The sequence below is a fragment of the Mustela nivalis genome (assembly GCF_964662115.1).
Source record: "Mustela nivalis genome assembly, chromosome: 19".
Lineage (NCBI taxonomy): Eukaryota > Metazoa > Chordata > Mammalia > Carnivora > Mustelidae > Mustela > Mustela nivalis.
Genome location: NC_139038.1, coordinates 30,834,811 through 30,858,186, shown reverse-complemented (window position 1 = coordinate 30,858,186; position 23,376 = coordinate 30,834,811). Strand labels below are relative to the sequence as shown.

The 23,376-nt window shown below is 58.4% G+C and overlaps 3 protein-coding genes across 3 annotated transcripts; all 3 read right to left on the bottom strand.

Moving 5' to 3' along the window:
• Positions 1-4,067: 4,067 nt before the first annotated feature.
• Positions 4,068-7,674, bottom strand: SOCS1 (suppressor of cytokine signaling 1). The gene is made up of 2 exons (XM_082714149.1): positions 7,519-7,674; positions 4,068-6,965 (listed from the first exon to the last, which is right to left on the bottom strand). The coding sequence occupies exon 2, from the start codon at positions 6,913-6,915 to the stop codon at positions 6,277-6,279; it is 639 nt and encodes a 212-aa protein (XP_082570275.1). The 5' UTR covers positions 6,916-6,965; positions 7,519-7,674; the 3' UTR covers positions 4,068-6,276.
• Positions 7,675-17,114: 9,440 nt separating this feature from the next.
• On the bottom strand, positions 17,115-18,588 carry TNP2 (transition protein 2). Its single transcript, XM_082714146.1, has 2 exons — positions 18,138-18,588; positions 17,115-17,294 (listed from the first exon to the last, which is right to left on the bottom strand). Exons 1-2 carry the CDS (start codon positions 18,511-18,513, stop codon positions 17,278-17,280), a joined length of 393 nt encoding a protein of 130 aa, XP_082570272.1. The 5' UTR covers positions 18,514-18,588; the 3' UTR covers positions 17,115-17,277.
• A 3,084-nt stretch (positions 18,589-21,672) lies between these two features.
• On the bottom strand, positions 21,673-22,129 carry PRM3 (protamine 3). The gene has a single exon (XM_082714148.1). It carries the CDS (start codon positions 22,046-22,048, stop codon positions 21,770-21,772), a length of 279 nt encoding a protein of 92 aa, XP_082570274.1. The 5' UTR covers positions 22,049-22,129; the 3' UTR covers positions 21,673-21,769.
• Positions 22,130-23,376: the final 1,247 nt, after the last annotated feature.

Sequence of the window (23,376 nt, the reverse complement as noted above, 5' to 3'; positions counted from 1 at the left end):
GGAGCCTCAAATGAGGAAATGGTTGTAAACTTTGGCTGCCCATGTTCGATCGCCCTGGCCTCCGCTACCTGCCTGCTGTGTGACCCTGGACTCTCTATGTAACCTCTCTGTGCTCAACTGCCATATCCCAAAGTGGGGATGATAATAATTGCACCTGTTTCCAAGCGTCCTTGCAAGGGTTGCATGAGATACTGGGCATGGATTACATGCAACGGGGCCCCAGCCCGAGCGTGCAGTGAGCACCGATGTGAGTGTACTGGGAGCCACTGCTGTTCTTCCTAAAAGGCAAGCTGAGAATAAAAGCAAGATTTGCCTGACTTAATGCCTAGGCTGATTCAAATATGCCCGGGAAGCCTCTGTGATCCAAAACAAGAAGAAATTCTTGCGATTCCTCTATCTGCATGGTGATCTATTTTGTTTCCATTTATACTGAGTCATGGACCCTCAAGACCCTGTGAACCAGGGCGGAGGAAGTCTGAGTCTAATTTTCCTTGTATCGGTGAGGTCGTTCCAGTCACACAGTTGGCAGAGGCACGGATCGAACCCAGTTCCTGGGGCCTGACTCTCCTGGCACCTCCAAGCTGCCTCCCAGAGCAAAACGTGGATGGGGAGGGGCCCTCTAAGACTGACTGACACAGGCCATGCACCCTCCTCTGCCTCACCATACTTCTTGGCTGGGCTTGCCAGGGGCACCGAGGTCTGGTAGGGAGTACACGTCTCACCATGCAGATCCCTGCAGCTCCCCAGGTGGGGCCAACCCTGAGTGTCACCCTCCTAGCCCTGCTCTTGCAAAGGATCCAGCTATCTGGGTCATAGCATCCCTGACCTTGCTCATCCTCATTTGCAATCACGCCCCCACCCCCCCACCCCGGGTGCCAGGGCTGCCCCAGAGCTGCTTGCCGGGGTCCCCAGCGACCAGGTGGTCCTGGCCATTCTCCAAGGCTGAATCCTGATGCAGTCTTGCATGGACGTTAACACCCCACCTCCTCTCTTGTCTCCCCAGCCTGTGCTATGGGGAAAGGGCAGGCAAGTGAGATGCTCTGAGCCCTCACTGCTTCCTCCAGGGTGGTCTCAGCGGCAGAAACGAGGCATAGAGCATTGCAGGGAATAAGATCATGGGCTTGGGCGTCAAGGACCTGTAGTCAGAGTGCCTGGACTATTTGCACACCCACGGGGGCAATGCTTTCGCCTTTCTGAGCCTGTGTCTTTGCAAGGCAGGCTGGGTGAAGTATTAATACCCACGAGGTGCTTAGTAGATGGCATTATTTAAAAACAGTAGAAATGCAAGAATCAAGAAGCAGAGAGGGCCAGTTCTAATTAGTGGGTACTATCGTGTGTTAAGCCCTTTATAGGTACTCCTTTACTTAATTTCACCCAAGGGGTGGATACAGGTAGTCCTATATTTCCAAGTGAGAAAGATAGGGTTCCCAACCTAAGGGCTGGGTGAGTTGGGGCGGTCAAAGGTCCGTGTGGACTGGGATCGGGTGGAAGGTGCTTTCTGCTCCCCCAGTTCCTTAGAACATGTACCCTCTGGTTCTCTGGGGTATTGCTAGGGCCCTGGGAGCTCCAAGATGGCCAGGGTGCAGAATGGGTACGGCGGCATTAGGACCAAGCGGAAGCGAAGAGGCCGCTTGGTCTACTGCCTGCCGGGGAGGGGGGGGCGGCAGTGACGTCAAGGGCGCATGCAGCACGCAACGCAGGGCGCAGCACGCAACGCAGCACGCCGCACGCCGCACGCCGCACGCAGCGGCCCTGAGCGTGGGAGCCCTTCGGAGCCCTTGGGCCTTGGGCTTGGGTGACATTGCTCAGACTGGGAAACGCCACTCATGGCGTACAAGGAGCAGCCTGGCATGTGCAAAGGCCCGGTGGTAGGAGCGAGTGGTGAGTGCTGAGGCCAGACACGCGGGCGGCGTGGGGGGGGGCGGGTATCTATAGGCCTCGTGAGTCCTCAGTGCGGGGGTGGGGGGGCTCCTCCTGAGCACGGCAGGAGCACTCGAGGACTGGGGCTTGGCGCTGCCAACCACACATGGGGTACGTGTGTGTGTTGGGGGGTCACGTTAGTAACGGGGAGAAGCTGCCAGTGCAGACCGTGGAACCCAAATTTCCCATGAAGGTCGTCTGCCAACCAGGTCCCAGGGCCAACAGCGCATTTGGGAGGGGCGGTTTGAGCGCCCACCGCCCACACCATTGTTCTTGTGGGAATTGGCTTTCTGGAAAACTGCGCTTTCTGTGGGATCTTGAGGCCCTCCAGAATCAGGCCACCTCCGTGTTGAGCCCCGGGGAGTCTTTGGATGTTGGATGTGGAGACCCCAAGCTGCCACCTTCGGGGCGCCGCATGTCCTTCCCCAAAGTTGAGACCGGCTCTGCCCAACACAGGTGGCCGGCGGGGCCACTGCTCCAAGAAGCCATGCCCTGCGGCACTGTTAGATCCAGGCTTGGGTTTTCTGACCGACGCCTCCCCAGGGCTAGCTGCTCCAGACCTCTGTCCCACTTGGGAGTCCACACTCTGTCCCAGCGCTGGGGGAGGCGGGTCCTGTGGCTGTCCCTGCCTTGCCTGACTAAGCCATGTCCCATCTCACCCCTTCCCCAGGGTTGCCCAGAAGGCGGGAAGCCTAAGGCCATCTTCCTGGGCTTCCCTGCCTTAGCCAAAGGATCTGAATGGATCGGGTCACCCCAGGCTTCCCATCACACTGCCATTGCCCCTGTGGTGCCCTGCAGGGTCACGTCCGGCTAGCTGCCCTCCGGCCCTGGCCACCCATCCGTCCAACCCGCCCTGCCCTTGCTCTACTTCGTCCTTGTCCCCTCCGGTGCACCAGCCTTTGCTCTGCAGTGGGCTCATCTGGTCCCCAACCCAAGATGGCCTTGGTGCTTGCGGTTCCCTCAGCGTGGAATACGGTGTCTGGACCGGCTCCTCCTGTCATTCCGGGCACGATTTCAGTGTCACCTCGGAGGAGCCTTCCTGACCTTTCTTTCTAACAGAGTCCCACCCCACGGTCCAATCGCCTTGTTGAGCTCTGATCCAAGCGCTGTCACTACTTGGAATGTTCTCGTTCCTTTATTTCCCGCTGTGTTACTTACTGTCCGAAGCCCTGGGTGTCTGGGTGTGAATGCCCCCAGAGCAGGGACCCCGTTCATTTCTCGATCCTTCGCGCCCAGAGCAATTCTTGGAAGCTAGTAGTCGCTCAGGGAATGTGTGTTATACGGAGCTCAACTATCACTTACTGAGCCCTAAAGTCTTGTCAGCTTCTGTGCGCCACCCCAGCCAGATGTTTAGCTCTCCTCCTGCCCTGGGGGCAGGGAGGAGGCAGTGACAGTTCTGCTCATAAGCTTGGGATGATGGATGGATCCAGCAGGTGGGGAGGTGAGACCTACGAATATGCATTTTCTCAGGATTCTTCCTCCGCTCTGAGAAACCAATTGCCTCTAGAATGCCACGGACCTGGAGGCGAGTCTTGGCTGTCCCTTTTGAGCTGTGTGACCCTGAGTGAGTGGTTCTACTTCTCTGAGCTTCCATTTCCGCATCTCTAAAAACGGGGATCAGAGTCCCCAGCCCAGGGCTAGCTCGGTGCAGGTCCGAGGCTGTCCTGGCACCTGTTCCCCCCTCCCCGACCCCCCCCCGACCCCCCGGCTGACCCCCGCAGGCCCCTGAGCTGCCGCTTTCCCGCTCTCTGCCTGCCCGCCGTGCCCAGCTTACCCATTCCGAGGGGAGGACTCCCCCCCCCACCCCCGACCCTGCCCCCGTGGCGCACCAACCCTCCTCTCACTTTTCATTCTTGTAAATTGACGTCAGTGCTGCTGAATCATGAAGCTAAGGTTTGAGACAGCATCCCCACCACCAGCGGAGCTGCATGGCACACGGCACCTCGGCTGCACCTCCCCCCCTCCCCGCAGCCACCCCCCCCATCCTGCTTTTCCTCTGTGGCTGGGGTGTGTGCACAAGATCGCAGTCACACTGGGCGGAGCACGGCGGGGGGGGGGTGTTAGGTCACTTCAGGTCATTGTACATATGTTAGTAAAAATTAAAAAAAAAAAAAAAAAAAAGACAGGCAAAGAGAAGGGGCCACAGCTCTGGGGAGTGTGATCAGAGGGGCCTTTATTCCTAGCCATCCTGCTCCAGGTTTTTAAGGGGAATGGGTTTGTGCTGTGAGGATGTTAATTTTTAAAACTTTTCTAAGAAGGATGAAAGAGGCCTGAAAATATTGCAGACAACTTTGTTTCTCTTTAGACAAGGACCTGTTTCCTCATCTGTGAAATGGGAATGTTAGCAGTACCCGGATCCTAAGGCTGGCGGAGGGGGGAAAGGTTGAGTGTTTCCATATAGGTTCTAGGGGCTGGAACAGCTTCTGCAGAATAATGCGGTTTATCAATGGGGGTGCCTGCTCCGCCTTAGGCCCTCGCTGGGAGGCTGTGTTGCCCAGTGGTACCCAGCCTCCGGAACAGTACCAAATTTCGAAAATCTGGTTTCACCACTTATCGTGTGCCCTGCTTTGCCTCTCGTGAGTGTCAGTTGTCCTGTCTGCAAAATGGGAGAGAGGTTTCTAACTCACAGGCGGGCTGGGAAGATTAAACAAGGTAGCACAGGACCCCCGCACACAGTAAGTGCTCACTAAGGGTCTGCCGGGTGCCCAGGCAGTGCCTTCTCGGACCTCTCCGTGTTTCTCCTGGCACTACCCAAGCGGAGGGGGTTGGGAGGGTGAGACCGGGAAAGTCAGCAGAAGGACGGGGCTTGATCCGCACAGCAGGGAACAAAGGGCAGGGAGGTGGTCAAGAGAAAAGTGGTCGTTCCTTAGAGGCCCAGAGAGAAGACGTCACCTCCTTCCCCGCCACCCCACCTTCTTCAAGGATGCAATTGCCAGAGCTCTCGGAGATCCTAAATCTCTCCCAGCCGTCCTTAACCTTGAGGCCTGGAACCTATTTAATCCCCCAGACAGGCCTGGGCTGTTCCAGTTCTCGATAACGTTAATTTTATGTTGTACTTTCAAGCCTGAAAGGGTATTATTAAATATTAGGACACTCCATCATCAGCATGTCCAAGGCTGCCTAGGGCCAGTCCAACTTCTAAAAATGAACTGCAACTTGTCCGTGAGGCTGTTTCACCCCAAACCCGAAAGTGAGTCAGTTCACCCAGTGTGGCTGCCCAGCCACCCCCCCCCCCGGGTCGCCAGCGTGGCTGACCTGTCAGGCCACGGACCGGGGAGTAGCCATAGAGCCCATGTCCTGGGCACTTTCTGGCGACGTGGGCCAGCCCCCCTGTGTCCTGCGGCCAGTCTCCCCTCCCGAGAGCTTCCCCTCGTCCCTGTTGCCCGGCAAACACCTCCTCCAGCAAACCCATTTTAGAGGTAGACACTGAGGCCCTGAGAAGCAAAGGGAATTGCCCACAGCCGCTTGCAGGGCCCTCCTGCCACCACAGACCGCAAAGCGTTCTTTGGGCTCCAAGTGTTGTGCTTACCAGAAAGTACCCGGAGAGAAGGGGACAGGAAGGATGAAGTCAGCCCTCGAGCCCCATCCCACCCTCTGAAATCTGTCTCTCTCCACGCCAGTTTCAGAATGCGCCACTTCTCCTTCCAAAAACTCATCAAGCCGCCCCCCCCACCACCTTCTTCCTGGAAGGTGCTGTGGTCACAGAATGAAAGAAGTTTCCTCTCTGTCATCCATTTCAAACACATTCTGGGTGGATGGCCAAAAAAGGCCCCAGTGTTGTCTCTGACACAGGCAAATGGACCCTTGCCTTGGTTTTTCTCGTCTGTAAAAAATGAGGCAGGTCCCACGGAGGACCCCTCCGCCCTGGACCCCCTCACAACCAAGGGAATCTCCTGAACCAAGCACATGCGCTGGAAACTTTTTTTTTCTTAAAAAAAAAAAACTTTCATAACAAAGTTTATTACCTAAACTGGCTGTAAAAAATATAAAATAGGATTCTGCACAGCAGAAAAATAAAGCCAGAGACCCTCCCCCAACCCCTGGTTTGTGCAAAAATACTGGGTATATGTAAACATGAAGAGGTAGGAAGTACAAATTCAGGTCCTGGCCCCAGATACAGTTAAGCTGCTACAACAACCAGGGGGGACCCAGAGGGAGCACCAGGAGGAGGGGCACCCTCCCAAGAGATGGGGAGGGGTCTGCAGCCTTGTCTGCGGGGGAGAGGGGGAGGCGCCTCGCCCCCACGCCCCGGCTCCCTCCAACCTGGGTGGGGAGGGCACCCATGTGGTTCCAGGGAAATAATAATAATACAAAATAATAACAAGGTGCTCGAGTTAATGCTGCGTGCGCGGCCAGTCAGATCTGGAAGGGGAAGGAGCTCACATAGTCGCGCAGGACGGGGTTGAGGGGAATGCGCGCCAGGTTCTCGCGGCCCACGGTGGCCACGATGCGCTGGCGACACAGCTCCTGCAGCGGCCGCACGCGGCGCTGGCGCAGCGGGGCCCCGAGCATGCGACGCGGCGCCGCCACGTAGTGCTCCAGCAGCTCGAAGAGGCAGTCGAAGCTCTCGCGGCTGCCGTCCAGGTGGAAGCGGCCGGCCTGGAAGTGCACGCGGATGCTCGTGGGGCCCGAGGCCATCTTCACGCTGAGGGCGAAGAAGCAGTTCCGCTGGCGGCTGTCGCGCACCAGGAAGGTGCCCACGGGCTCGGCGCGCAGCCGCTCGTGCGCCCCGTGCACGCTCAGGGGCCCCCAGTAGAAGCCGCAGGCGTCGAGCAGCGCGCTGGCCCGGGTGATGCGCCGGTAGTCTGCGTGCGAGCGGAACGTGCGGAAGTGTGTGTCGCCGGGGGCCGGGGCTGGGGCCGCCGGGGAGGGCCGCGGGCGCGCGGGGGCCGCGGACGAGGACGAGGACGAAGACGAGGAAGGCTCTGGCCGCCGTCGGGACTCTGCTGCCGTGGAGATTGCATTGTCGGCTGCCACCTGGTTGTGTGCTACCATCCTACACGCGGGGCCAGCCGGAGGGGTGGGCCATAGCGTCCGGGGGTGCGCTGGGGGGAGACACGGGCGGTGAGCCGCGAGGCTGGGCGGGCCCGTGTCCGGGGGAGCCGACCCGAAAGGGCCGAGGGCGCAGGACCGAGTCGGCGCGGCCGCCGGGAGCCTTCGCGGGCTCACCCAGAAAACGGGCCTCCCGGTCCGCGGAGCCCTCCGGGAGCGGGGCCGGGAGCCCGGCCGGGGCGGAGTCCGCCGCCGGCTCACTCGGAGTTTGGGTAAGAGGGGGGCGTGGAGAGAGGTGCGGGGAGAAACGTGCCCCGACTCCGGCCACCCAGCCCTCGGCTCGCCGCCCCACGGCCGCCGCCTGCTGGCCAGGCCGGGGACTGGCGCCTCGTCCGAACGACTGGGCGAAGACAGAGAAGCTGTGCTGCGGGAACCCCGCGCGCGGGGGGCTGCCAGGGTGGGGCCGCCGGGGGCCAGGGGCGTGGCGGCCGCGACCCCATCACGCAGCCCCCGAGGCCCGCCCGACCCCCGGCCGTCCTTTCTTGTGTCCTGGGCTGTCTGGTCCTCCCCTCTCCCTCCCGCTTCTTTGCCTAGTGCCGGGCTCACCTGGCGGCGGGGCGCGGGGCGCCGCGGGCGGGGCGGCGGGGGGCTCCGGGGCGGCTCTCGCGCATGCTCCGGGGCCGGGAGCCGTGCAGCTGCCACGGCCGCAGCTCGCTCTGCTCCGCGCCCGCCCCTGCACCAGTCTTTTAAACTGGCCGGGAGGGGTGGCCCGCCGGCGCTGGCGGTCCCGCCCCCTTTAGGCTCCACCCCTCTCAGGCTCCGCCCTTCCGCGCCACTTTCGGTTTCTTTTTCCGCGGTGGCGCGGGGCTCGAGCTGCAGGAGCTGGTCTTTTTGCATACACTTGGGGACCCTTTCCGGGGGCCCCTTCCTCCCCTGATCCAGCCTCACAGTCGTCCTAGGACCCTCTTCTTCAAGGGCTCTGGTCCCGCCCCTGGACCCGCTTTCTCTCCGCGATGCCCCCGCCGCACCTGGAGCCCCCCACCTGTGCCCCGACTACTCTCCTGGGTGGGAGACTTCTGCAGGCAAGCTGCAGACACCCCCTCTCCTCCGCCCTCCAGGTGCCTCAGCACCCGTCTCCCGTAGCTCCTCTGGCCTCTGTTCTCCTCGAGTCAGACCCCTCCCCACCCGACTCGGGTCCTGCCAGGGACGCCGGACCCCTCGGGGCTGCACACACAGCCGCCTGCGCCCCGCATCCCCGCAGCCCTGAACGCTCAGGCGGCTGCCCCCGCACCCCTTCTAGCCTGTCGCTCGCTGTCCCTGGTCTTGGCTTGGGCTTCCCAGGAAGCGGTGGCCTGACCACAGGCTTCGGAGGAACCCTTCGGCGGCACGAGAAGGGCGCCTAGACTGCGGATCCGAGTTCCTCGGAAACCGGGCGGGGCCGTCAAGGTCCCCAGCGGTCTTGGCTCGCACTCCCTGCCGGAGAGCAGCTGGGGAAACTGAGGCCCTGGGGAGGGGCTGTGATCTGCAGCGACTGGCAGTTGGGGAGCTCTGGACGACGGTGCCCTCCTCTCTTATTTTGGGGAGAGGAATGGCTGGGCCCCTCCAAACGCACTTTGGAGCCCAGTGAAAAGACAGTTCATTGATGTGATGATTCCACAAACGTACTTTGACTTTTCCTGGCCTGCCCTCCTTTCCCCCAACCCCCACCTTGTAGAGTCCCCCTTCCGCTGCCAGGTTAAGTATCTGTCCCCACCTGGCATTCATACCTGTGGCTTGGGACCCGGGAGACTTAAAGGTGCTGGCAATAATTCGTACATTTGAGCGTGTGATCCCGTGGCCCTGTCTGTCGTGGCAAGGCATGCCTTAGGTGCCTGGCTGGTATGTGTATTTTTGAAGGAAAGACAGAACAAAAGGGCTGGGGCTAGGAGTCTCGGAATCACCCGGGGTTACACAGAAGACAGGCCAAGCTGGGGGCTTGGCCAGCAGCTTCTCCCCCGACACACACTGCCCTCTAGGGGCTGCTCTCAGGCTGCATCCCAGGCCTCTCGGAAGTCCTGATGGGTGCCAGACTCTCCAGCCTAGCCTGCCTTCTTGGCGCTTTCCTTCCCTGGCCCCAGACTGCCTGTGTTTCCTCTTGAACGTCAGGGGGTGACCCAGAGCCAGCCTTGCTTAGGACCCCATCAGCTCCCTGGGTGCATGTTGGCAGCTGGCTTCGGTCATTGATGTCGTTGTCCTGGGTTGAGTGTGATTGGGGAGGGGGGGGCGTGCATGCTCTGGTTTGCAGGGTGGTGGGGGAGGGGATTGACTGGCGTGCGTGTGCCCGGGGTCAGGTGCTCAGCTCTAGTCAAGAGCCAGAGCTCTTGCTGTGGTGGGTGATGAATAAAATAGAAGGTAGTGGTTAAAACCCAGATCTTGGACCCAGGCTACCTGGACTCCAGTTCAGGCATATACCTCTCTAGTCCTGTGACTCTGAACAGGTGATTACCACCACCCCGCCTTGGTTTCTCCCTCTGTGATACAGGAAAAAACCTTCTTCCTGGGGCAGGGATTAAAGTGAGCAATTCTGGGTCAAGGGCTTAGATCAGTCACTAGTTAAAGTAAGCCTTCGGCAGGGGTCTGCTCTGGCTGTTGTGCCTCCGAGGGTGAGAGTGAGTGTGGCAGCGTGCTGGAGCCCTTACACATGTGGCTTCATATCTCGGGCCCATTCTAAAAGCCCTGTCCCTAGGAGCACAGGCTGGAGAAGGCATGGGCGGAGTTTCGTGGGGGTAAACCAGGCCCCTGGATGCTGGCAGTGGGGAAGGGTAGCACCTCCCCCGCACTGGAGCTGGGGGCAGTGGTCCAGGCCCAGAGGAGGCCAGCAGGCTGGGCTGGCTCCTGCAAGACTTGTCTTCCTGCCAGCCCGTCTCCTCCACAGGCCTCTGGGCAGAGGGCAATCCATAATAGCTAACCTTCCATATGCCCCCCAACCCCCATAACCCCCACTGACAGCGCCCATGGCTACATGGGAGAGTCACCACTTCTCATGGGGATGGGGCCCCCTTCTCAACGCCACACTCCCACCCCCGCTCCTTCGTTGCCTTTACTGTGTGCTAAATGCTGTAGAGTACTTAGATCACTGGATTGGCACAATGATCTTCTCTGTCCATTTTACAGATAGAGAAACTGAGGCTCCGAAGGGGAGTCCCTTGCCTGGGCGCACACAGCTCAGAAGGGACAGAGCTGAGATTCCTAGCTAGGATGTCAGAAAGCTCTAAAGCATTCGCCCTCGTCTCCTGTGCTGTAAACTCCCTCCCCCCAAGTCCTGGTGATCTCAAATCCTGGTCTGTCTGCTAGAAAAAAACCGTAGATGCCCCAAAAAATTAAAGATTAATTTGCATCCGGAGGCTGCCTTGGGAGGGGGAGTGGGGATAGCTCTGCTGGGTTCCCTTTTTGTTCATGAGCTTGAGAAGGCCCTGGGTCTCGGCATCCAAGCCTCCACCTCACCCTTTGTGGCTCTGAGTCCATCTCCGAGTATCCGTGACCTTGCCTGTCCGTGACTTTGCCCATACAGTGTCCCCCTTCTCCCAGCTGACTAGCTTTCTGCTTGCAAAAGCCATGGTGAGTCAGGTGCATGTCGCCGAACACACGTGGGTTCTCCTCACCACCAGCAGTGACAGTTACTCTGGCTTTGGTTTCATTTTCTGAAGCCCTGAGTTCAGAATGAAACCGCATCCAGACGCCAAAAAGAAAAAGGAAATATGCTGATTGAAGACCAGCTGCCTCTCCCTGGACGGGTACCAGGCTTGCAAGAGTGGGCTGCATTTGGACTCTATGTCCACTGCTTCCCAGCTGTGGGACCTTAGGGAAACAGCTTGCCCTCTCTCGGCCCTATTTGCCCCATCTGCAGAACAATCCCTGGAAGTTTTGTACTGCACCGAGCAGCAAAGCACACAGAGCCCAAAGCAGAGTGTCAGGCACAGAGCAAGGACTTAGCACAGGCAACTTGTCATAGGGCAGTTGGGACCACCAGCCATCTGCAGTCTGATATGCGGGGCGGTCCTCCTCCCCTCTGGGCAGCCTAGAAGCGAGGGGCCCAGCCAGCTGCTGTGGGGAATCCAGATCCTGGCACACATGGCTTGGTTTTTTGGTTTCTCGTTCCTGCTTTGGCAGTTCTGCTGGGAAAAGCCAGTACTGGCCAGGACATGCAATCCTGAAATTGTCTCTGTCCCCTGCTTCTCTGTCCTGGCTGCCTCTAACATGTGGGGCTACCGAGCTTCCCAGGGGAATCTGTGCCCCCAGGGAGCCCTGAGCAACAGGGCTGGGTTTAAATCTGTCCCTTAACAAGCATGCAGCCAGAGGCAAGCTTCTTAATTTCTCTGTGCCTCAGTTTTCTCCTGAGCAAGATGGGGGTAAGAATGCATATTTTCCTCCTTTAATATTGATTCCACAGGGATTTGTTGGGTGCCTCCTGTCTGCCAGGTGCTGGGAACTCAGGGGTCTTCAAGCGTAGAGAAGGCCACGAGCTCACATGATTGTTCTGGATTATGGCCAGTACTGTGGGGGAATTAACCACGGAGAAAGGGATTTGTGAGCTTGGTGCAGGCATGAGATCAGGCAGTCAGAAAAGGTCTTTTGGATGGTGACAGAGTTTTTCTAAAGACAGGCTAAAGAAGACTGCAGGCAGAGAAAGCAGCTCGTGCAAAGGGCCTGTGGTAGGAACAACAGGCATGCCTGAGGACCAGAGAGAGGCATGAGACACTGTTGTAGAGAGCAAGGGGGTGAGTGCAGGGGTGAGGCATAGAAGTTGGTAGAGGTCCAGTCCATCAGGCAGGGCCTTGCTGAGAGGCAACAAGAGCTAGAGACAGTCCTTAAGGCCTGGAAAATACTATAGGATTAGGTGTGGAAAGAGCCCCCTGGCTATTGACCTTCCAGAGAGCTGGGTCTTGAGCCACAGTGACTCAAGGTAGAGGCCTTGGGCACACCTCACAACTGTCCCTGACCCGCCGGGGTGTCACCACACGATCTCCCAAGATGGATGCGACGCCGGTTCCCAGGGACAGTTGGGACAACTATAGGAGAGAGCGTGGCTTGGGTGGAACTTGGATCAGGTGTTTTGGGGAGGCCGAGAACCTCTCAGAAGCCTCTGGCTGAAGAGCCTGCCTTGTTGTCTGGGGTAGAACCTGGGCCCGTGCGCCCCATCAGCGGGAGTGACTGTGCATCCGGGGGAAGGTGTGTGCCGCCTTGAGTCAGAGGAGAAAGTTCTTCCTTAGGACAGAGGAGGCCGGACGGCCAGGAGTGTTGACTCCAAAGTGATGATAGATAGGATGGCTCCTGGTCCTGGGGAGACTGGATGAGAACCTTCCAGCATGTCACCGGTGAAGAAAGAGATGGGTCAGAGGTCACGTGCCATCAGGATTAAGCAGCATCGTGAGAACAGCGGAGGGGCCGGAGAGGGGAATTCGGAGAGCCCGGGCTGTGAAGTCCGGACAGACCCGCTTGTAGGCCCTGGCTGCCCCCACCACTCCCACCAGGGCTCTGCCTTCAGGCAGGTGGACTTAATGGGGCGGCCGCAAGAGCACACTCCCCACACGCTCCAAGCTTGGCAGGCCCAGCGCCGTTTTCATCAGTAAATCCCTCCGGACCTTGCTCGAAGCCTACTCGTTCTGTGTTTACCCACCATTCGGATAAGCCGATCTGGTTCCCGCCCTATCGTACCCCGTAAGTGCGAGCCGCTGACCGCAAGAAGCAACGGCAGTTGACAGAGGGCAGAAAAGCTAGGAAACTAGACACATGACATCCAACCCCGTTCATGGGTTGCAGAGGTATCTCGTTTCGGGGCACACAGGGAACCGGCACGGGGCTCGTCGGCAGGCACCGAAGAGGTCCCCAGCTAGGCCGGCAGGACCCTGAGCAGGCTCTGGAAGGAGGTGATCCTTGGCTCTGAATTTTTTTTTTTTTTAAGATTTTATTTATTTATTTGACAGAGAACACAAGTAGGCAAAGAGGCAGGCAGAGAGAGAGAGAGAGAGAAGCAGGCTCTGCACTGAGCAGAGAGCCCCATGCGGGGCTTGATCCCAGGACCCTGGGATCATGACCTGGGCCGAAGGCAGAGGCTTTAACCCGCTGAGCCACCCAGGCGCCCCCTTGGCTCTGAATTTTAAAGAACAAGCGGGTCTCGGCCAAGGGGCCAGAAGGAGTGTGTCCCTGGCCGAGCACAGCACAAGCAAAGGCCCGGAGACACCCATTGGAGGACCTGAGTGGCCGGTGGCTAGAGAAGCGGCCAGGGTGCGGCAGAGGCCCGGCTGGGGGACGGCCATGCACTGGCCTTGGCCTTTCCCTACCCCGCAGTGATGAGCCCCTCTGGGGAGCACCTCCTGGGCCCCCTTGTCTGGGCCAGCAAGGCCTGCAGTAGCAGAGCTGATCAACAACATTACGCTCACGGTTCTCTTTTCAGAGTCAGCAAAGCTTTGCTGGGCCCCTACTGGATACCTCACCGAAGCTCATTGCTTTTTTTCCTCCTTGTTTTACTTTTTCATTTCCTTGTAGGAGAGAATGAAAGCACTTCCCCTCCCCTGACTAACCGCGGGCACCAGCCTGGCCTCTGCTTCCCGATCCCCCCTACAGTGTTACTCTGCGGGGACTTGTATGTAAATGGTACATCCTTCTCTGTGTTGTTCCCCCCCGCCCCCCGCTGGTGATCTGGACACAGATCAACCCCCATCGTTTTGAAAAAACGGGGTGGTGTTCCTCACCCACCCAGCTGTGTTCACACAGCTGTCCCTGTGGATGGACACCTTTGGGCTCTTGGCACCTGTGTGTGAGAAACACTTGTACCCTTTTATTTATTTTTTAAGAGAAAGAGTGGGTATGTGTGAGCGTTGGGGGTGCAGGGAGGCAGAGGGAGAGGGAGACGGAGAACCCCAAGCAGGCTCCATACTCCGTGAGGAACCTTCCCCAGGGCTCGATGCCACCACCCCAAGATCGTGACCTGAGCGGAAATCAAGAGTTGACCAGTGGCGTCGCCCAGGCGCCCCAACACTCTGCACACTTTTAGAGTTAATAGACCCCTTTTGTTTGCCCGCCACCGTGCCTGGGCACACTTCCCCCCTCCGCAGCCCCATGACAGGATCTGCTTCCCTTGCTGCAACCCAGCCTTTCCCACTTACGCCCGTGAGGTGGGTCCACAGTGGGCCTCTCCCTCTTGTTTTCATGCCTGCTCATTCTTTGAGTTCACGGAGTTCCTCCTACGTACCAGGCACCCTACTAAGTGCTGGGAACAGAGCAGTCAAGGCCCAGGGGCCCCCTAGGCCTCTTCACAGAGCGTGAGATGCAAATAAGGCTCAGAGAGGTTGAGAGACAGGCCTGGGGTCACCCAGCGAGGGAGGGAGCCGGGAATGGAATCTGGCTTTGTAGGGCGGAAGAGCGGGAGCTGTTTTTCCTCCCGAATGTTCCTTAGATGGGCTTCTGACCCAGGATCCGCAGCCTCTCCAGATCTGCTCCCATCTGCCCCAGGACCGCTGGGCCCTTGGGAATGGCAGCCTCTCCCCCCAGGGCAGTGGGGCCGACTGTTGGTCCCACCACAGACGAGGCTGGGCCATGCTCCGCCCCCGCCCCCCCTCAATGACAGACTCTACACAGCCTCCCTGTGGCTACATTTAGCCTCTGTTTCTGTTTCCTGAATTTGGGTTTCCAGCACACTTGCCCCCAAACTCTTGCCTCCCCACCCGAAACCAAGCAAGTGAAAGAATAAATCTGTGGTTTGATGTTTTTCCTCTTGTCATCAGGTGACTGACTGCGAGAGGGGGTTGTGTGTCTGTGAGCGCCGGCTGGCGTGTGTTTCAGTGTGGGGGGGGAGGCATGTGAGAGGGGTGCGTGTGTAGAGGGGCGTGTGTGTGTGTGTGTGTGTGTGTTTAGGAGTCCGTATGTAAACCTAGCTCTCGGTGTCGGAGTGGGCTGGAAGGGCCATTTCTTTGTCTATGGGACTGGTGGTTATGTGTGTGTGTTTGTGCCACTTTTTGCTGAGTGTTGGTTTGTGCCACTTTTTGCTGAGTGGGGTAAGAGTGGGTCCATGCGACCCAGCCCGTCTTGCTTTCCAGTTGACTTCCTCTATTACAGAGATCCTATCCACAGTAGAGGATCTCCTGCCTTCAGTGATCAGATCATCGAAGGACACTCTTCAGGGAATAGGGAGGTCCTTTGATGAGCAGGGCTTAAAGTCCCTGACCTTATCTTCTGACCCTTAGTGTCTACCCGCTCCCTTAAATTGTGCTCCCCAAACTCTTGAGGTGTCAGTGGCGATCCTGGCACAATCTGCATTTTCATTCATTCATTATTTTTCATAAGTAGGCTCTATGCTGGCATGGAGCCTGCATGGGGCTTGAACTCACGACCCTGAGAATGAGCTGAAGTCAGGAGTCAGAGGCTTTTAACTGACTGAGCCACTCAGATGCCCCTCGGCCTCCCATTTTTATTAGGAAACAGGGTGGTTTGGGGCAAAGCATGAATGTCTGACCTCAGACCTGCCCTCCAGCTGACCTTATCAATCTGTTTGACCTCTGAATCTCAGCTGCTGCTTCTAAAGCGGGAGCATTGCTGCTTTCTGAGGTGTGTGGATTCAGTGGAAACATTGATGTCAAAGCATCTGGCGCCTGATAGGTGCTCAGAGCAGGGTAATTTCCCCAGCCTGCTTGGGCCCGTCCCCACGTCCTCCCATCGGTACGTGATGCCCACTTGGAACGTTTCCCTGCCGTGAGGGGAGGAGAGGGACCCAGGAACCCCAGACTGTGGGCCAGGCCCCATGCATCATCTCAGGGAATCCCCGCCCCCCACTCCGCAGTGACACCTTGGGAGACGAGAGAGGGGCACAGAGAGGGAAAATGCCTTGCGGAGGTCACACAGCAGAGCTCTCAGGAGACCCTGCACTTCCTGCCGCCACCTGGGGCACAGGCATCAGAGCTTGAGTTACACTCCCTGTAACTGACCTCCGGCAGGAGAGTAGTTTCAGGTTGATACGTGGTGGAAGGACCGCCTTCCCCCGAGGCTCCGCGTCCGGCCCCTTTTCCTCCACTGCAGACACCCCCATCATTACCACACGCCCACCTCCCCATGTTCCACCCCGTTCCATTAGCCCAAATGCCACATGAAACACAGAAGGAGATCCCAAGGATCCCTGTGTCCGGCATGGTGCTAGGTTACCCCGTTAGGCGTGAGGGGTGTCTCGAGGGATTTTGAGTTCCCTCAGCTGGGAACTTGGGTCTGACGCCAAGAGGTTTCTGGGTTGGAAGGTGATTTACATGAGACCCTAACCATTCCTACCATCTGGTACTCCAGGCCATATTAATTGCAAAGTACCTACCGCACGCAGAACCCCCAGCCTTCATATCACTCACAACCACCACCTCTTTGACCCCTGCCTGCCATCCAACCAGAGTACCCATTTTACAGATGGGAAGACTGCAGTTTTCTCCTGATTTCAGTGCTCCTGTCCAGGCCTCTGTTCCTTCTCCTGGCCCCACGCTGCCAACGGCTCGTCTTTCCCATGTCTTGTGCCCTATAATCCAGTCTCCACACAGCAGCTAACACCACCTCTAAAAGCACAGGGAACCCTTTTCTTGTCCCATTTTAGGACCCTCCTGGGGCTTCTCACACCAAATGTAATGGCCCAGCTCCCCGTGCAAATCCCTGCGTGGCCTGGCCCCTGCCTGGCACTCCGCCGCCTCCTGTCCCACCACCTGCAGATCCCATGCAGGAACACTTGAAGCCCTTCCTCTCCGTCCTTTGCACAGGCTCTTGCTTTGGGCCCGGAAAGTTCTTCCCTCATGTCCACAGTGGTTCTGCACGGCATGGCCTCCCCCCCCCCTTGATGACTGTGATTAGCAGATCTTGGGTTTCCATGTCTGTGTGTCTTTCTGTGGACCGGGCCTTGTGTACCCTCTGGGTTCCCAGAGCCTAGCACGGCACCCAACATACTTGTTCCCTTAGTATAAGATCGTTGGAACCAGGGGGCGTTCATCAGCAGCCTAGCGTCATGGCAGGGAGCCAGGAGCCAGGATTCAAACTCGGGGTGGTCTGGACTCCCAACAAAATGCACATTCCCATCCAGTCCATTCCCATCACAAGCCTCACCCTTGCTCCTTACCCCACCTCTCCCCTGCTTCCAGCTTCCACGCCAGGCCCCCAAACACGTGACTCCTTTAGTGAAATCAAAATGCCCACGCAAGGAATAGTCTCCAGTGTACACGCTTTAATCAGTGTTGCATAGAAATTCCTGTAGGGACACGTTCCTGCACGAAGGTGGGCTTCCTTCTAGCATTCCGCACGGGATGGCATTTCTTATTTGGGTGAAACCAACACAGGAACGAGCCACGGGGTGGGGGGAGGGCCGTCTCAGTTGTATTTCCGCCCTGAGGGATGGGAACGGGAAAGGGACCTTTAATATAGTGGAACACTTCACACATTCACTTCCTCCTTTGGGTTTTGGACTGCTCGTCTGTGACCAAATATGGGGTGTGTGGCTGGAGCGTAGACTGTCAGGATCCAAATGAGCATCCGTAACCCCATCCATTTCTCCCATTCATCACCCTCCCTTTCACCATCTCCCCCAGCCCATGCATTTGTCCAACACGACCTCACTACTAAACTGTCCAGACATCCAGGCTTCCCTCCGCTGGTGTATTCACGCATGCAACCATCCGGTCATCTCGTCTACCCGTTAACCTGTCCTCTGACCCCATCATCAACCCGCCTAGGCAGCCACTGCTTAACCAACTCCTCCATCCTCCGTCACCCCTCAGCGTCCAACCAGTCCAGCTTCTTACCGTATCCGGCCAGTCCGATGGCAACCCCATGGCTTCAGCGGATGCCTCTGTTAGCCCGCGAGAGCGTGCGTCCGGTTTACGCGGCCATGCAACATCCATTCCGCCTCCCAGTCATTCAGCGGATACATTTCATCCCTCCCTCCCTCCATCACCCGTCCCAACCAACGTTCCCTGATGACATCCCCATCCAGCTGCTTCTCGCAGCTCCAGGTGTCCCTTAGCTGGTCTCCCTGGCAACCCATCCATCCCATCAAGAACTAGTCCCTGGACATCGTTACAACTTCTCCCCCGTCACCCTCCCTCCTGCTGGCTCTGCGGTCATGCAGCCCTCGCCTCACTACCCCTCCGGTCCTGCTGGGCGGCTCCCCCTTGCCTGGGGGTGGGGAGGGCAGCCCCGCAACCCTTCCCCTCTGGCTTGCCTGAGGTTACCTGAGTTCCGTCTCTTTGTTTTATACACCTGCTGGCTCCTCTTGGCCACCTTCCTCTTGTTCACCTTTCCTTCCAAATTCTTTCTGTTCTTGTAGCTGCAGGAGTGGGCGGTGGGCCGCGGGGGACGGTGGTGGGAGTGCATGGTGTGTTTCTGGCGCCTCGGTGGCGGGCTGGGGTACGGGCTCTGGCCCTGGCGGCCCGTGGGGCTCTGGCTGGAGCTCCGGCTCCGGCTGCAGCTCTGGCTCCGGCCGCAGCTCTGGCCGCAGGCTTGGCAGTGGGAGCTGCAGGTGCACGGGCCGCAGGTGTGGCTCTGGGGCCGAGAGTTGCTATGGGGCTGGGTGTGGGTGTTGGGAAGGCTCTGCGTCTTGGTGTCCATGGGAGGCCACGCTGGGAGGGGCAGAGGCCGCCTCCCCCTCCTCTTGCAGCACACCCAGCTTGACAGAGGCCCCGGCGGCCCCTGGTTATATAGTCGGGGCTGATTGTGATGGCACAGGCCAGGGGGGGTGTAACAGATGCGGCCGGGCTGGGACAAATCCCAGGGCGGGGCTGCTTGCAGGGGCAGTCTGGGGGAGTCCCATCTGCCGGTTAAAAGTAGGGACCCTTGGGCCACATGGCGCTGGGCCCACGTCTCAGATCTGCTTCCTTTCCTCTGATTGCTCACCTGGGCGTTCGCCTCTCCATGTCCCCGTTCCCCTGTCTCTGTAGAATGGGACAATAAGAGCACCAGGCTCCTAGCTCATGGGATGATTTAAATGAGAGAAGCAACGTCCAGCGGTTGGCTTGTGGCCAGCCCCCAGAAAGAGCCCAATACCCTTTGTCTAAGCATCCCCAGTGCGTCTCCTTTCTCCCTGCATGCGGCGTGGAAGCCGTGGGTCAGCCAGGTGGCTGGGTAGGTGGACCTTGAGTGGGCTGGACAGCAGTCACTGGCAGACTGATGGATGGTCTGGTGAACTCGCCTCCCCAGCAAGATTTAAAGCGAGAGGATTTAGATCTCAGCCCAAACTCCAGTTTGCACTGATGGGCAATTGTGGGTAGAGTATTTTGGTTTTCAAGGCTCAGTTTCCTTATCCAACAAAAAGACGGCATTCCTTCCTTCACGGAGTTTTTCTGAGCCTGAGGTGTCCGGCGAGCCCCAGGACACCGCCGCAAGCCTGCCTTTCTCCTGATTCCCGCCTACCCACCCTGCTCCCCTCTTTGCTGGTGGAGCCCTGCCATACAGCTGGAACCACCCTGGCCCCACTCAGACCTCCCAGCTTCTGGAGCAGAAAGCCCACACCTGTGTTTGCACATGGCCCCATCGGAGCTGCCAGTGCTCCGACTGCGGCCGCCCACCTCTCCCCACTCCTTGGCCAAAGCCTTTACAAGGGCTCAGCTCTTGGCCACTCGGCTAGTACCTCCCACTTTTCCCCTGCCATGGGACTCCCTCTCGCCTCCCCCAGCCGGCCTCTACTTCTCTAGTTCATGCACAACTTTGCCTCTCGCTGTGAGGCTTTGCTACAATCTACTTTTGTTGTCGGTCAGTAGTAAGCACTCCCCATCGGTTGTGGTGAACACTGGTCTCACCATCGGAGCACTTCCTGTGTGGCTGGCCCCGGGCCCCACCCTGTCTCAGCAGCTCAGGCCTCAAGCCTCCTAGGACCTCTGTGTGGGCGGCTGCATGGGGGGCCCCCAAAGATACATCTGTGTCCCAGCCCCTGAAGCCTCACAGGGAGAGTATTTGGAAGAAGGATCTTTGCAGATGTAATTCAAGATCTCAAGAGCATCCCCGATTATCCAGGTGGACCCCAAATCCAGTGACAAGTGTCCCTATGAGAGACAAGACACAGGGAGAAGGCCCACGTGGGGGCAGAGGCAGAGATTAGAGTGACATGGCCATAAACCAAGGTAGGCCCCCGGGGCCACCGTGAGGGGGACCAGGCAGGAAGGATTCTCCCCTAGGACCTCCAGAGAAAGCAGGGACCTGCCTTGATTTCCCACTTCTGGCCTCCAAGACTGGGTCAGGATACATTCCCCTTGCCTTAAACTACCAAAATGGTGATCGTTTGTTCTAGCAGCTGTAAAAGACAAGTGCATCCGGGAGGCAGGTGTGATGATTAGATCTTACCAAGGGGAAGCAGGCGCAGAGAAGGTGAGTGACCAGCTCGTCAGGGGGCAGAGCCAGGATTCACACCCAGGTCTGGCCCGTTCCATTCCCTCCTTTCAGTCACAAAGGGACCCGTGGGGATCACGGAAGGTGCGTGTGGCTCTGTTCCAATGGCTTGGCCTTGTGTGGGCTCCATGGGGCCGGTTGGGGGATCGCAGCTGGGCCACTCTGTGAAGACCCTCTCTGGGTCTTTGCCCGTCGCCCCCACCCTCCCCTACTCTCCCTCCCCCCATCTTCCCCCCTACGCTCTGCTCCCCACCCTGCTACCACCCACCACAGCAGACTGCCCGCATCCCCACCCTGCAGAGCACAGTGGGACAGAGACAGTGTTTTGTTGATCTCAGGGCCCATCGTGCCTGGCTTACAGCAGGGGCTCCACCATTGCTGGCAAATGACTGCGTGGGCACTCCGACCCGCCGAGCCACAGCCGGGCCTCTTCCTTCAGCCGCCTGCCCCCCACCTGCCGCAGACCTCAGGGCAGCCTCCTCTTGGAGTAACTCAGGGCCCTCTCTACCCTCGCGTACAGCTCCCCAAGAAACTGAGGCTCTTCTGGAAACACTGTGTCCCCTGCACCCCTCTCCCCAGCAGCCCTGATCAGGATCCTCCTCAGGCCCAGGTGGCTGGTGGTTGGGACACCGGGGGAAGGCCTGGGGACAGAGAAGGCATTTGTCCTTCCTTTTGGGGAAAGGGACAGTCAAGGTAGCTGGGGAAGGATGGGCCACAGACACAGTCTGAGGTTTCTCGAAGGCCAGAGTGGGTGGATGCAGGGCCCCATCGTGTCTCTGGATTCTGGCTGCTCGTTGCTGTGATGAGGGCCGAGGCAGCTAGACCCCTTGATAAAGGCAGGAGCGAGCCTCTGGCGGGGGGCAGGCTGTGGCCCAGGCTGTCCCCTTGACTGAGGTTGGTAGCAGAGCACTTGAGTCCCCTCCCTGTGCTCTGATTCCAGACCAGGGCCCTGAGGGGCACCAGCAGCACTTCTGGTGTGCAGGGCCTGATCCCCCCTACCTCATGGTTACTTCTCCCGAATGACTAACCTGCGAGGCAGCGGTCAATCTCAGCCTTCAACAGGGTGGGCAGGCTGAGGCTCAGACAGTGGCTTGCTCAAGGTCACACAGCTAGCAGAAAAAAATTGGAGCCTGGGTCTGTGGTGCTCCCAAGCTCACTGGGCCCCTGGGTGCTCCCCACCTGCATCTGCCCAGACTCAGGACTCTTCATCCTCCCCCACCCCACTGGGGCTACCACATTCCCCAGCCCCTGAAGCAGGGGAGAGAGGCCGACGAGTCATGGGGTTGGCCGCATGAAAACTTGTGGCTGAAACTCAGGAACAGGAGTCACGGACTCCTGCCCCTTGGGCCCCCCCGCAGACACACACAAATGCACGGCCACCACAGGAGAGCTAAAGCCCTCGGAGACTTTTTATTGACTCTTTTCTGAAAGTTCTTCTCGCTGGAGCAGTGGCAAGCCCCTCTCCCTGGGCCACCGTCGTGGGTCAGGAGCGCGTCTGCTCAGGCTTGGGGCTCTGCTGGGCCACAGGATCTTCTTCGGTGCTCTCCTCCTCCTGCCGCTCAGATTCCATCAGCAGCACCTTGCCCTGTACCGGGAGCTCTTCTTCTTCCTCCTCCTCCTCCTCTTCCTCTCCCTCCTCCTCTTCCTCACCCTCAGATGACAAGGAGAAGTTATCCTGACTCACGCAGGCCACGAGTTTCTTCATGGACGATTCGTGGCCCCGGCTGTGGCCTGTGCTGAGCTTGGCACAACGGGAACCCATTGCCCGCTCTGGCTGCCTCTTCAGACTGGGCAGGAAGGCCACTGAGGTGGGGGGAGTGCAGGGGCTGTGAGAACAGCAGGCAAGGCGATGACCTCACAAAGGGGCCCCTGGAGTCCCCACCCCCACCCTTTGATACCTGAGTCCGGGGCCAACACCTGCCTCAAACCCTGACCACCAGCAGCCCCCCTGAGCTCCCACCACCTGCAGGCTGGGAAAGAGGATGCCAAGCCAGCCTGGCCACGTTCCCTCCTCTTCCAGGCCTCGTGTGCTGGCAAAAGTTCCCCTTTTAGCTGGGATAACAGTTGGGGTAGAACTTCCAGAAGCAGGAGAGCCCACAGACTCCTTCCCACATTCCAGAAATACCCAGCTCAAGGGGGCTGTTGACAGTATGTGAAGACGGGTCAGAAGAGTGACTACTTTTGGGGGAGTTGGCACAAGGGAGGGGCGGGGCTGGAAATGTCTGGTTTCTTGACCAGGGGCCGGTGGGGGAGGCTACGCAGGTGTACTGAAAACCCGTCCTCTATGTATAAGTCATGCTCCTGGAAAACTAAAGAAACTCCTAGTAACTCCTGTTTGGGGATCACAGGTCTCCTGACACACACCCGTACTACACAATTTCAGCATGGCAGGGATGCTTTGTCAGCACTTTGGTTTCCAGCAAATTTTCTGCCCCCCAATCCTTGGTGGCCATGGCCAGCTGAATAAATGACTCTCCAGGGCTCTTGAGGTGGGGAGACCGGCCTGGCTTATCTGGGTGGGCCCTTAATGTACTCACAGCAGAGGGATTCGGGATTTCACACAGGAGGGCAGTGTGCTCGCAGAAGCAGAGATTAGAACACTAAGAGGAGCTTCACTGCAGGGGCAGGAACGGGTTCTGTCCTGGAGCCTCCAGAGAGAGCATGGCCTGCTGACAGGGCCTTAAAATTTGTGTGTGGTAATGCAGGACCTCGGATAGTGCACCAGGCCCATTCCGTCCAGCAAGGGGCTTTGGTTCCCTCCATGCTGCATGCTGCTGGAGCATGCCAGACCTGCTGTCCATCTCGGTACAATTCATACTTTACCCAGCTACCCAGCACCCCCGAATAGTCATGAAGGTGGAATAGCGAGGCTCAGCAGGTAACCCTGGCTCTGGGTGATGGAGGGAACCCATCACCCACTGAGGGCACCCACAGTGTCACGGGGCGACCTGCCAGCAGGGTACGGGGTTTAGTCGACAAAGAGGAGACTCTGACAGCCAAGTTTATTATCTCAAGCTTTATTTGGCAGATGGCTTTTGCTCATTTTAGTCCAGAGGTGGGCTCTAGTGGCATCCGGCTGTGGCCTCACAA

Bases quoted from the DNA above. Each gene is read 5' to 3' on its own strand.
- SOCS1 (XM_082714149.1), bottom strand. From the start codon at position 6,915: ATGGTAGCACACAACCAGGTGGCAGCCGACAATGCAATCTCCACGGCA.
- TNP2 (XM_082714146.1), bottom strand. From the start codon at position 18,513: ATGGACACCAAGACGCAGAGCCTTCCCAACACCCACACCCAGCCCCAT.
- PRM3 (XM_082714148.1), bottom strand. From the start codon at position 22,048: ATGGGTTCCCGTTGTGCCAAGCTCAGCACAGGCCACAGCCGGGGCCAC.